Here is a 13409-nt window from a genome sequence, read left to right on the forward strand (position 1 = left end):
AAAATATTGAATAAGGAAATGTATTATTTTCCACCTTTTTGTTTTAACCTGGAATGATGATTGAGGGTCATTTTGAATTTCATTTGACTATCTATATGAACATTGAATGGAATTCCGTGTGTCTGAATTAAACTAAATTTGCAGTGACAATTTCTATGGCAACAGGCTTACTGCTGCCCTGGAGTAATCATTAAAATTGAAGAATAAGTGGGGAGGTAGTGGGAGAAACAGTTGGAATAATTTAACTCTTTCATGACAATGAGTTCTTCAGAATTAAACTTAACATAAATAAACAGAAGGCCAATGATTTTTGATCAACCAACATGTTTAACTCATCGATTTATTTTTCTGGAGACAAATATCTTTACTCACTATAGTCACTAAACTCGTATGTATTTCACTCAAGCTAAATGGGGGAAAACAAATTAACCAAAGCAAATTATCACGCCATACTCGCGAGCTGTGAGAAGAACATCAGAGTTTATTTAATAACAAAATAATCAGTGCAAAATAGAAGCAAGTGACTAATTTCTCAATCATAAAACAAACTTAATGGAAGTTGATTCACGTGATCTGTCCCTCAGGACTTTTCTGCAGAGAGCAGTAGAATTTATTAACCTTTTGAAGTGCAATGTTGGCCAGTGAATTACATTCATGTTTTAAAAATCAATCAGAAGTCAAGCTCCCAATCTATCTAATGTACAGGACAGTGTGACACAAACCAGCCCCAAAATCAGCCAGTTTTAAATTTGCTAGAGCCAAATAATTGGTCACAAAAATCTAAATGGACACATCTTAAACTGCAATATTTCCTGAATAAAATAAAAATTGTATTTTTGTTTTATTTGGAGGTATAGTGGTTATGTTACTGAGCGAGCTAGTAATCCAGAGGCTTGGACTGATGATCTGGAGACACAATTAAATAAATCTGGAATAAAAAGCCAGCATCAGTAATGATGGCCATTAAACTATCAGATTTGTCAGGAAAACAACCTCTCTGGTTCACTAATGTTCTTTTAGGAAGGAAATCTGCCATCTTTACCCAGTGTGGCCTGTATATGTGTTCAGACCCACAGCAATGTGATTGTCTCTTAGCTGTCCTCTGAAATGGGCACTCAGTTGTATTCAAGAAGGCAACTCACCACCACCTTCTCAAGGACAATTAGGGATGGGCAATAGATGCTGATCTTGCCAACAACCTTACATGCCATAAACATTTTATAACATTCCAGAACAAAAATCTTCTTACATAAAAATAAAATGTTCAAATTGAAAATTCAAGTTCGGTTTTGCCTTTTGTCAAGTGCATCTCATCCCAATGACCTGGGACTAGAATATTTCCAAAGCATGAAAGACAGTCAGCGTATTCCTACATTGCTGCAGAATTTTCATTTAAAAATACACTTTTTGCAAGGGTATAAAATTATTTTATAATAGTTTTACCTCTTCTTCCTCACTTGATAGCCGCTGGTATTCTGACTGGTCGTTCATATCTGGGTGATTTATTTCAGTTCTCCACAATGACATGAGAAAATGCAGCTCCTTTCAAAGATGCTGTATTAAAAACGCATTGCTCACTTTCCAGTTACTGTCCTCCACCACTCTTTTCCCTTTGGGTTTCTCCCTCAGTGCTGCAATTGTAAGTCCCCAAATGTTTTGCACAACATTTACTGACACAGCGCCACAAACACACACTGAATACGTGTGCCCCTCTCCCACATACACAACCTCTCGGGCTGCATCAGCTGCTTTTAAACCATTCAGCTTCTGCTTTACTGGTTTAGAGATGCTGCATTAAAAACACATGATCACGCCCTCTGTCGATCCATCCTTTTGTCACTCTCACACATAACATAGACTCTCTCACTACATATTCCTGTGTCATAGTCTCGCTGTCATTACCTCAATAGATCTGCTTCTCTCTTTTTATAATTATAATATTTTATTGCCTATCACTCTTCGATTTTCTGTATCAATTTATTTTCAGCTCGTATGCATTCTGTAACTAGCTCTGTCCTTTGCGAAGCAGCTGTGAGTGTATGCCATACACTTGAACACGGATGAACACACAGCCTGCAGTGTCACTCCGTGCTGAGTACCGCCTAGCTCACTGGGAAAATTACTATGCTTGATTAATGGCTTGATTGGAAGGAGCAAAATCAGAAATGAGGCCATTCCATTGTACAAAACAGTAACAACAATTCAATCAGAGCTTATTAAACCATAAAAAGACACTGTTTACAGTTCAAACTGCTAAATCAGCCATTCTTCTAGAATAGTGAATTTCTTCAATGCCACTTGTGCCTGTTTAGTTTGGTTACCAGCAACCAAAAACTGGCTGCCAATGTCTATAGTGCTAATCTGGGTCATTTACCCAGCACAGCAGCATAATTGCTGATACAAGAAAATAATCTTTCAACATCTTGGCACTTGAAGCTCTTAATTTACCTTTGCTAGATGATTTTAAAAAGTGAACTCAAAGCATCATACTCCTACAACATTCTGTACTTCGACAACATCGTCACTCATCATCACATCAAAACTACACCATCAGCCACCACATATACAGGAAAAAAAACTCAAGTCCCTTGCATTATTGAGAGTCACCTTTTGTGGTTTTGTAATGAGACCTGCTGTGGACTTGATGTTTGAAATTAGGACTCGTTCTGCGCAATTATTCCAATAATCTTGTGAAAATATATCAACTAAAAAAAATAAGCTTTTCTCTCCTCTTATCAACCTTCGGGATTATCAGATGAATGTGACAGAGCAGAAAGCCTGGTCAACTAGAGATGCCAGCTTCAAAATAATCCTCTTGGCTTACATACACTGAATTGTTTTAAAAAATAAAGGTTTTACAAATGAGGAGTGCTTCTAATAGGTTTAATTCAGAAAATCAAGACAGCCAGCTGCACATTAATAATAATAAACATTGATTAAAGCTAATATTTTACATTTCGATATTGGTAGCTTAGTCAGAGATTGCACTTGAGCAGTTAAATTCAAAATATCCAATATGTGTGACATAGCATTACACAAATGTCCATGGGGAGGGACAGTGCAGAATAAACTGTGGTTACAATCCATGTATTTACATAATTGCCGATTTTACACAAAGTTATGTACCACACAAATCACAGTCTCAGCTCACCCTTCCATGCTCCTGAAAAAATTTCATTTCAATTTGAAACACAATTAGAAGAGCTTTCTTGGAACACTGTGCGGAGTCTGCACATTCTCCCCAAATCTGTGTGGGATTCCTCCGGATGCTCCGGTTTCCTCCCACAGTCCAAAGATGTGTGGGTTAGGTGGATTGGTCATGATAAATTGCCCTTAGTGTCCAAAAAAGGTTAGGTGGGGTTACTGGGTTATGGGGAGGCATGGGCTTAAGTAGGATGCTCTTTCCAAGAGCCGGTGCAGGCTTGATGGGCCGAATGGCCTCCTTCTGCACTGTACATTTTACGATTCTATGATTGCCATGTTTTCATTTTTGCTAACTTTTCCAAATGTCCTCATCTAGCAGAGTGGGTGGATCCATACATTTATCCCAGATAATGTTAATACCAATATGGACAGCAAACATGCAATTGAGTGAGGATGTTTCTGTCGATTCTTTCTGCCATCTGCGAGGAAGTGCCTTATTTTTTGATCAATACCTCCATTTGAACTTTCTCTGCTGCACTGTGTACAGATGCACACAGTATTATTGGACTACTGCACCCTTCTGAAGTTTTATTTAGCAGGCTTATGCCAGATGTATATCCATCTTCGAGCCAATCTCTTTCGCTGCACAGGCTTTGGATAATTTTAATATAATAACCCAATCGCAATACCTGCTTTACATGTGCTTCATTCATCCGTTAACATTGTTGTAAAATATCATTGACAAAATAAAGAGACAGAAATAAGTTCAGTAGGTCTGGCATAAAGAAACCTACTCCAACCTAAATTGTGCCCTGTACCAATAAATAAAGATGACCCACAATTATATGGTTTTAACAGATTCAGAAATTGAAGTTTTCTTTCCATTTCATACTTCAACTCACTGTAACGAGGACTTTTAGTAGCCCTGAGCATCAACATTTAATCCTAGGTTGTGTGCCAACAGAGTCCCTAAAGATAGTCATGCACTGAAATGCATCTGCAAGAAGCATTCTAGAGGTTAATCGGAAGATAAAGTCAGTCATCAAACACAATAGCAAAAATGTCATGGGCTCAAAGAAAAAAAATCAATGCGCACAATCCTGGCTGAACTCATGGAAGAATACATTAAGGCAAACATTCTCATTGGGTTCGTGCAGACTGTTCTGAGAACTGCAGACAGATATTTTTATGTCATTATACATATTATAATACGCACATATTCACTTCACTTTATTCCCTTCACTAGCCTAATGAAGCCGAGCCTAGCTGCTACTGAAGCTGTGCTGGTGATTATCATGTGCTGATGGCTTGTTTGAGAGTCTTTCACGTCTATATATAGGTATGTGCCAGCTGTAGAGTATTATTTTCAGCACTAAATATAGGTTAACATCAAAGGGTTTATGATTAGTGTGTTTTTCCTTAAATAGAAAACTTTTCTTACCTGTAATAGGTGTTACAGTAAAATCATGGCAGCATCACTGCAGTTACAGAGACAATTAACACATGTAAAATCTTCAGCACATATTCCTACACACAACTCTATGAAAATATCTTCTCTGTGTTAGAAGTATGCTCACACACACTCATACATATTAGCCCCTTTGATCCTTTTTGCAATTGCAAGTCAAGTACCCATTTTATCTACATAATATGGAGGTTTATTGCAAGCAACATGTACAACAGGATCTCAGCTCACATGGTAATGTGTATAGTACTATGCAGTTGCATAGCCAGACTGCTGGGATGCCAGCTCAAAATGAGTAAGAATCAATTAGCACTTCCTGAAAAGACTTGCACTGTACAGCCAAGCATGATGCTGTGTTAACAAGTGACTCCTCAATGTTCTCATCTTCAGTTTCCACACAGACAGAAAGCAGCCACTTACAAAGTGTAAAGGGATAGACTTTGTTAATTACTACATTTTATAAAAGTTGGCATCCAAAATTGCCAGGGCAAAGAACTTGCCTCTATAGTACAATATGAAGAACATGAATAAACTGCCACAAAAGAAAAGTGTAAATAATATAATGTGATTCAAAAAACAAATATAATTAGGAAAATAAAACAATAAACAAGAGCATACAATATTCAATATTTTAAATATATTAAACTTGGCATGAGGGACATGTATTTCATTGTCGATTAATTTTAAGTATCTTCAGTACCTGTTACTCCTGAAAGTGATGCCATGATAGCTATTTCAACGTTCACAGTGTCACACCATGTTTTTACACCAGGGTTTCCCAAACTTTGAGCAACAAGGACCCTAGTGGCCACCCCAGAGCATCAGAGAACCCCAAGTATCCTCATAATGTCGATGCCTCTTTTCTGCCACGAAATAGGTGCAAACACCAAAATCAAATATTAACAAGTCTTTTCTAGATATATCTATGCATATATTAGGAATTAGGAAGAGGCATGCACTCACAAATACATGTGCCAGCTACATGTTCCCCTCAAATTATCCCTAGCCTAGCCAAGCCACCCCCCCCCCCCCCCCCCCCCCCCATGGCCTCTTAACATTAACCCCTGGAAGTAACAATATGTAAATGTCACTGCAGTCCCAGAGGACCATAGGTTGCTCTCCCCTTACAGAGAGAACTGACTAGTGATGATTTAAGCTGAGGGTCACCACACCATGATTGAGAAGGCCTCCTGAATAACCTCAACCTAATTGAGTCCATACTGTTGGTGTCACTCAGTCCCGAGATCCCACCGGCACCTGTAGGCCACACCATCACCTCTCCTCGCTGCTGGTTCTCGCCTCAGAATCAATCCTCACTGTTGGCTGCAGGCCTTTATGCCCAGCAACAGTGAGATGAAATAAGTAAAATGGGCCAATCAGCATCCAGCATTCCAAGAGGCTTTGTTCTAATTCATCTAGTTCATTAATGTAATTATATTTTAAATTGGTCGATTGCTCCTTTCGAACCAGCGTTTGTCGGTCACCGGCGGCTGCCAACTCCACTAAGCCCCTGTAAACCCTTCGCCGAACCCCTGCATTACACAATAGCAACTATTTCAGAGTGCCAGTATGGCACCTTGCAGTTGCACACTGACCATCAGTGATGGGAAGAGTGAAGGGAAAGCTTGCCGGCACTGCATCCAGTTTTGGGGGTTATCTCAATTCATCAATACAGGAAAAAAAGATTTACCCCACATCATCACATTTGAAGGAACATTTGGGCCAACATGTAAATAAATATTCAAATAGACTCTGATTAAGTATGAATTGGACAGGGTTGTTACCTTCTTCAATAGAAAATTAATCATAGTCCCTGAACAGTCTGTCCTACTAAATGGCCCTGGCAAGAAAGCCCATTCTAGAAAACTGTACTGTGTTGTGTTTGACAACGTCTTATTGTCTCAACACAGAAGCAATATGAAAAAAATAATCTAAATTGGGTATGTTCAGTAAACTTTGTGTTACCCGACACCCAGCCATCAGAATTCTCTCCTAACTGGAATTTCTGCCAGGTCTATTTTTTTTTTGGAGATGCCTCTCATCCCTCAGCAACACTTATCCCTGATCAGTCCTATTCTCACACAACCACTAAATTTTGTCAAACTCATGAGTAATTGTTATCTTCAGCCTGCCCTCAGTCTGGTCTCAGCCTCCCACTGTTCTGCAGCACCATGTTCCCTTGATGCAGCATACTTGATTCATACATTCCCAACACCTCTCTTGGGATCTCAACACCCACATCATTAAGAGAAGCTTTCTGACTGGTTTAAAACATGGAACTCTTAGATAGCCAGCATTTTTTTGGTTAACTGGCACCACACATTACCCATGCACGCTGACTAATAGAAATAACGAGCACTCTTACTAAGCAGCATTACAACATCAATTAATTAAATAACATTACTAAAACCGAAATCCCATTTCATCAAGCAGGTAAAAATTTCAACATGTTCATTACAATTATGATAGGGTAAGTAGTAAGATGTTGCTTTACTGATTAGTGAGAAGCTAATTTAAGAATATCGCAAACAAACCTAAAGTGAAAATAGTAAAGAATTCTTCAAACTAAGGGTGGTAGAATATAAAACTCTTCATCCACAAACTGTTAAGAAAGTAAGATATATAAATACTTATTGAAGCTAATTACATCATTTCTTGAAAAATAATATTAAACAATGAAAGAAATTAAGAGGTTTAGAAGGCATATGCTCAGCACTTCCACTTGCCAACCCATAACTTAACTGTTCATTAAAATTTATGGAGGAAAATAACATGCTGGTGACGTACAAATAGAAGACCCTGACCCTGGACTCCTAAATTACATGCCATACTTCAAATACTGACAGGAAGTTTGAATCATACATAAAGTGTAAATTTAAAAATTATGAACAAAATGTAGTAGAAAGGTGTGCTTTTTTAAAATCATTAAACAATTTCATTATCAAAAAGCTGTTTAGACTGTGGGCCACATGGTGGCGCAGTGGTTAGCATTGCTGCCTATGGCACCGAGGACCATGTTCGATCCCGAACCCGGGTCACTGTCAATGAGTTTGCACATTCTCCCTGTGCCTGTGTGGATTTCATCCCCATAACTCACAGATGTGCAGGGTAGGTGGATTGGCCATACTAAATTGCCCCTTAATTCGAAAAATATTTTTAACAGTTGTTTAGACTTTGATCTGTGACTCTTGCAACGTACTATCAGCTGGTTAGAACAAGGAGAGACTACCAGATGAGGATTCTACAAACTTGTTTTATCTCATCTAAACCTCCATTATTCAATCACCCTGCATGAAATTCAGGGTCGCAGAATATATCTCCTGAAGGAAATATTGAAAGCGAGCAGATCCTGGGCAATGCCCAGAAATAATAAACAATGGGCTAGAAAAACACAAATAAACATTTAAAATAAAATCTGGTTTGTTGGACATAATTTAACCTCCTCATTATTTTAAATGTCTTAATCATATCCCCTCAAAGTCTGCTCTTTTTCAATGTAAAAAGTCACAGGTCTCGAAGACAGACCCAATAACAAAGGGTCCTTCAACTAGGTATCAATCAAATGGCCCAGCTATGGATTTCTTCCTGAGGCCTAAGCATTCTTCATGTCAGACGACCAAGCAGAACACAGTACTTTAGACGCAGGCAGAACAATGCACTGTACAAACAAATGATTGTACTGATAAGCTTCAAATCTAAAATAATTGAGTAAAAAGCTAACACCCTATTCTGTTTCATGCAGCCTCTTAACAATAGTCATGGGCTTTCAATGATTCATAAACTACAACCATTGATCCTTCTTCCATTCAGCAACCTTAACAACTCAACTCTGCTTTGAAATCCATGCTTGGAATTGCCTGTCAAACTGCATCAATTTGCTGTTAAACTGAAAGTCATTGGCCAGACATGGGTTCATTTTCCTATACTACTAGTCCCACCTATAAATTATTTTATTCATCCAAAGCAATGGGCTGGATTCGCCTCAGCCCCGCGCCAAAATCGCGTTTGGTGCGGGGGCATAGAATCCAATTTGGTGCCGAATCACCGGACCGTGCCGGACCCCTGAAATCGGCGTGTGTGCGTAGTTGAGGAGCCATTGCCAGAGGCCCGCCCAGCGATCCTCCGCTCCCGACCAGCCGAGTTCCCGACCGCGTGGAACTGACATGCTATGGCCGGTCGGGATGTTCGCGTGGCGGCTGCGGACTCAGTCCGCGGTCGCCCTGGTGGGGGCGGGGGGTGTTGTCAGACACTAGGGAGGGACCTTATGGGCGGCCGGGGGAGAGATTGGACTGGCAGAATCTTGGGGCACGCAGCCGGTCGGGGGGGCCTACATTTTGCAGCTGCCTCAGCGTTTCAAGTCCACCATGGCGCTCAGCCCAGCCGCTGGAGGCCGCTGCCGTGTGCATGCGCAGACTCGAAACCGTAAGTGCAGGGGCCGGTATAAATTAATCGGGGTCCTTGCTAGCCCCCTGCAGGGCATTGAATCAGCTCAAACTTTCTTCAGGAATCTTCAGAGTGAAACGCCTGGGGACATGGCCCTATTTTGGGAGAAATGGTTTTCACTTTTTTCCCCCAGGGACCCACCTTTGCCAACTGGCTGACCTTCAGTACACACACTGGCCGACCTTTGAGACACGTGCCACATTCACTTACCTTTAGTGTAAAAGGGAAGCCTGCTTTGTCCTCACAATCTCACTTGAATCAGGTTCAAAGGAGGAGAGGGCAATACACATATTAGGTGCAGACTTTAGTCGAACCTTTGTGTCATTTGCATCTTTCTGAAAACAGAAAATCCAACCTCGCAGATGTAGACCGTCGTAAGGGCAATAGCAACAAAATGCTGGTTTTACTCAGCACTGGATACTCCTGGGAGATGCTACTCCAGAATGCTGACAGCCTCATGGGTTTTTGCTGTGTTTTTAATGTGATATCACAGGTCACGTACAGCAGCGCCATCTTTTAATTTGAAGTCCGCCGTAAGTTATTAACTGACTCTGGTGTCTCAACCTCAAAAGGAATTTATTACTCACCACTACTCTTTCAAAATCTTAACTTTCTCCTCTCATTGCCTGCATATAACACACATGGCTTTCGCACCCTTATTTGCACTGGCACAATTGAAAAAAAACATACCTCAAGAAATCATGGGCGAAATTCTCCGCCCCCCACGACGGGTGGGAGAATAGCGGGAGGGCCTTCCCGACTTTTTTGACGCCCTCCCGCTATTCTCCCCCCCCCCGCCGAAATCCCGACACGAATCGCTGCCGCCGTTTTTTTTACGGCCGGCAGCGATTCTCAGCTGTTAGAAGGGCCGAAGTCCCAGCCCTTTACGACCTTTTTACGAACGGCAAACACACCTGGTCCTGCCGTTCGTAAAAACGTTGTGACAAACTCGCAAAAAATAACCATGGCACCGATTGGCACGGCAGTACCACGGCCGTGCCAAGGGTGCCATGGGCCCGCGATCGGTGGGCACCGATCACGGGCAGCGGGCCCGATGCCCGCGCACTATTTGTCCTTCCGCCGCCCCGCAGTATCAATACGCGGGGCGGCTGAGGGGCAACCCGGCCCGCGCATGCGCGGGTTTCGCGCAAAAACGCGATGACGTCACCCGCGCATGCGCGGGTGGAGTCTTCCCACCTGCGCATGCGCGGCTGACGTCATATGACGCGTCAGCCGGCGCTAACTCCGGCAAGCGGGTTTAACAATTTTCGTTAAGCCCGACTTGTCGGAGCCTCCGACGTCAGGCTGCTAGCCCCGACGGGGGACCAGAATCGGTCCCCCGTCGGGAAGGGGCGCGCTGCCGTAAAACCCGCCCGGGTTTTACGGCAGTTTTACAATTTCTCCCGTTTTGGGAGAATCTCGCCCTATCTTTATACTGTTTTGTTCCCAAGTGAAGTTTCTTCTTTATAGGCTGTTCGCCAGAGGCCCTGGGGCTTTGTACAGAGCTAACATTAGCACTGCTCTGTCGTCCCCTGGACTCTGCTAAGCAGCTCTCTCCAGCAGATTCAGTTGTGAGATCCTGTCTGGTAGGTGCATAGGTGCACTGCCCATTTGTGCCTCTGGCCATGTCTTACTTGTATCCATCTTCATAGTCTCCTTGCCTTGCTTGCCAACAGCTAGAAAACGGAAGCATCACTCCTCTGTGATGTTGTACCAAAAGCACATACAAGGCGCTCAATGTTAAGTGTCTGTGCAGGCTGCTGACCTGCTCACTGCTTCCTTTTCTGGCCAGAAGACTCCATACAGCTCCATTTCATTTACAAGGTGGCAGTGGCCACCATTCTCAATTTAAAAGTCAGTAGCGATCATTGGGCGCTTCTGCCATGATCAGCACCACCACTGGAACGGGGTGACCGTTTGCTCGACAACCCTCCCGACACCCGCCCATGGTCATGTTACCATGTTATCTGCTAGCTTGTGGATTGGGACCCTTCCCCAACCAATACCTTAATCTAGATCATTGATAGATGAAGGACAATGACCTCAATATCAATCTCTGCAGGCACTTCTGATCAACCCCCACATAAACCTTTCACTTTTAATAACTAGTTACTGTGTACACAAATGGAACTAAATGTTCATTCCAGCATAAGATTAGCCCATCAATTCCAGAAAATGAACTACGCTTAACAGTCTTTGTGCAGCACTTTATCAAAGGCTTTCAGAGACACAAAATCTGACACGGTTTTCACCTCCTTAAAAAGATTTGATGATATTAATGAAATGTGACCTTTTTCAGAAGTCATGCTGCAACTGCCTAATAGCTCCTCAGTTTCATGTACATACAACATGTCTCTAATTATACCTTCCAGCTACGTACCTGTAACAGATATTCGAATAATGAGCATAGAGTTACCTGATTTTAACTTTCTCCCCTTTTTTTCTATAAATATATTTTATTAAAGTTTACATTTTTACACTGTACAAGAGATGGATGAAAGAGTTATTATTTACAATTTACACACTGCTCCTTTTTGGCACCCTTTCTCCACCACCCCTCCTTTGATCCCCCCACCCCTCCCATTTTCTACTGTCTCCGGGTCCTATCTTAGGCTCTTCCCTTCACCGTAGATGGTTTGTTTTGCCCTTATGGCTTTGTGAGGGGCCCTCTGGCCCCCGTGTAGTCTCTCCCGGGGTTCCCTCAGCATTTTCTTGGGTCCCGTCCCCCCACCCCGTTGCCCGCCTCCACCCCTCATTCGGGTCTGCTTATTTCTCCCCTTTTAAAATACAGGGAGTGCATCAGTCTCTCTAGTCCATGGAAACAACCCCTTATATTTAGCAGCTTGCTGAAGCCACAAGCTACCACATTAGCACACAGGAACATTTCTTCATTCTGGCACTAACATTAAGAGGCCTTACACTATGATAGTTACATTTAAAAAGTAAAATAGATTCCAACTTAAATTGTAAGCCACATGCTAGACAAATAATACAAGAGAGGTCTTTGTAATCTATACTGAAATTATAATGCATTTTAAACATTGCACCTTTCTAGTTGCAGTAATAATTAACCGAGGACAACTACTCACAACCGCCTGCAGCCACGTTCTAGGCAGTGAGGAAGTGTGTTCCAGTTGTTATTTTTTACTCTGATTTCCTGTCATGCTGCAGCTTCAGTATCATTAAAAATTCTGTAACTAATTTGTCAATAATGAACTTGTAATAACTTTCAGCTCACCAGCTAGGTATGAAACAACTAACGTTTATTTACAAAATACTATCTTACAGTCTTGCAGCTTTGTGGCTGCCAGTCAGCATTCAGAATTGATCCGAGGCAAACCGCACTGGTTGAGACGAACCCCCACCCGGTTCCCTGATAGGGTCATATGACCTGGTAAAACCAATCAGCCGATTGCCCCTTAAAGGGGCAGACACCATATCTCTCCCCCTCCAAGTCCTTTTATACAATGATAACAATTGAACTATAAAGTCCCCAATAAATTTAACATTCAACCCAGCAAACCAGACCATCATAGATTTAGTCTCTCTGGCAGTTTTCGTTTTGCGGCAGTGACTGCTGCACCTGCTAGCACATCCGGTACTGGCAACTCTGCCTAATCCATTTCTGTGGTGACGGCAGGCTCTCCTGTCAGGTTAACTCAGTACTTCACTGCTCGGACAACCCACAATGTTTCCTACTGGCAATATTAGGGGCTGGTTTAGCACACTGGGCTAAATCACTGGCTTTGAAAGCAAACCAAGGTAGGCCAGCAGCACGGTTCGATTCCCGTACCAGCCTCCCCGGACAGGCGCCGGAATGTGGCGACTAGGGGCTTTTCACAGTAACTTCATTGAAGCCTACTCGTGACAATAAGCGATTTTCATTTCATTTCATTATGATTTCAGGCTATAGTATAGACTGTTGAGACAATTCTCATCCACGTTAAGTGGTACACACGTTTCCTGACAATTCTATCTTGTACATTCACTTCATAAAACCGTAGTCCTCTTTTAGTTACAACAACTCCTGGGACCCAGTTTGGTCCACTTCTGAATTTTCTGACGTACGCTTGTTCATCTATTGCAAACAACCTGGCTGTTTTGCCGGAATCATTATTTTTCTGGTCCCTACCTTCCGGCAAGTTCGGAAATACAGACTTAGTCTGGTCCTCAATAATTCTGTTGGTGACACTCCTATAGTGGAATGCGACACTGTTGGGTATCCTAGAAGAAATGGAGATATTCTTGTTTCCAGAGTCATACCTGACTGCTTTTTAAGATCTTCCTTGAAGGTTTGGACTGTTTGCTCAGCCAGTCCGGGCGGCACGGTGACCTAGTGGTTAGCACTGCTGCCAAA

General features: G+C 42.2%; 1 protein-coding gene across 8 annotated transcripts in view; it reads right to left on the reverse strand.

Moving 5' to 3' along the window:
- The window catches only part of tnk2b (tyrosine kinase, non-receptor, 2b), a 405837-nt gene that overhangs the window by 200374 nt on the left and 192054 nt on the right, over positions 1-13409 (reverse strand). For 2 of the 8 annotated variants that reach the window (XM_038816363.1, XM_038816358.1), the window contains exon 1: positions 1444-1952. The exons of 2 other annotated variants lie outside the window; for them this stretch is intronic. In XM_038816363.1, coding sequence (XP_038672291.1) covers positions 1444-1527 — 84 coding nt within the window. In that variant the 5' untranslated portion in view covers positions 1528-1952. Of the gene's footprint in view, positions 1-1443; positions 1962-10856; positions 10859-12338; positions 12357-13409 lie in introns of those variants that run through there. 4 more of the 8 variants (XM_038816362.1, XM_038816359.1, XM_038816364.1 and 1 more) reach the window with 4 other exon arrangements.

Source organism: Scyliorhinus canicula, chromosome 13, assembly GCF_902713615.1.
Source record: "Scyliorhinus canicula chromosome 13, sScyCan1.1, whole genome shotgun sequence".
Lineage (NCBI taxonomy): Eukaryota > Metazoa > Chordata > Chondrichthyes > Carcharhiniformes > Scyliorhinidae > Scyliorhinus > Scyliorhinus canicula.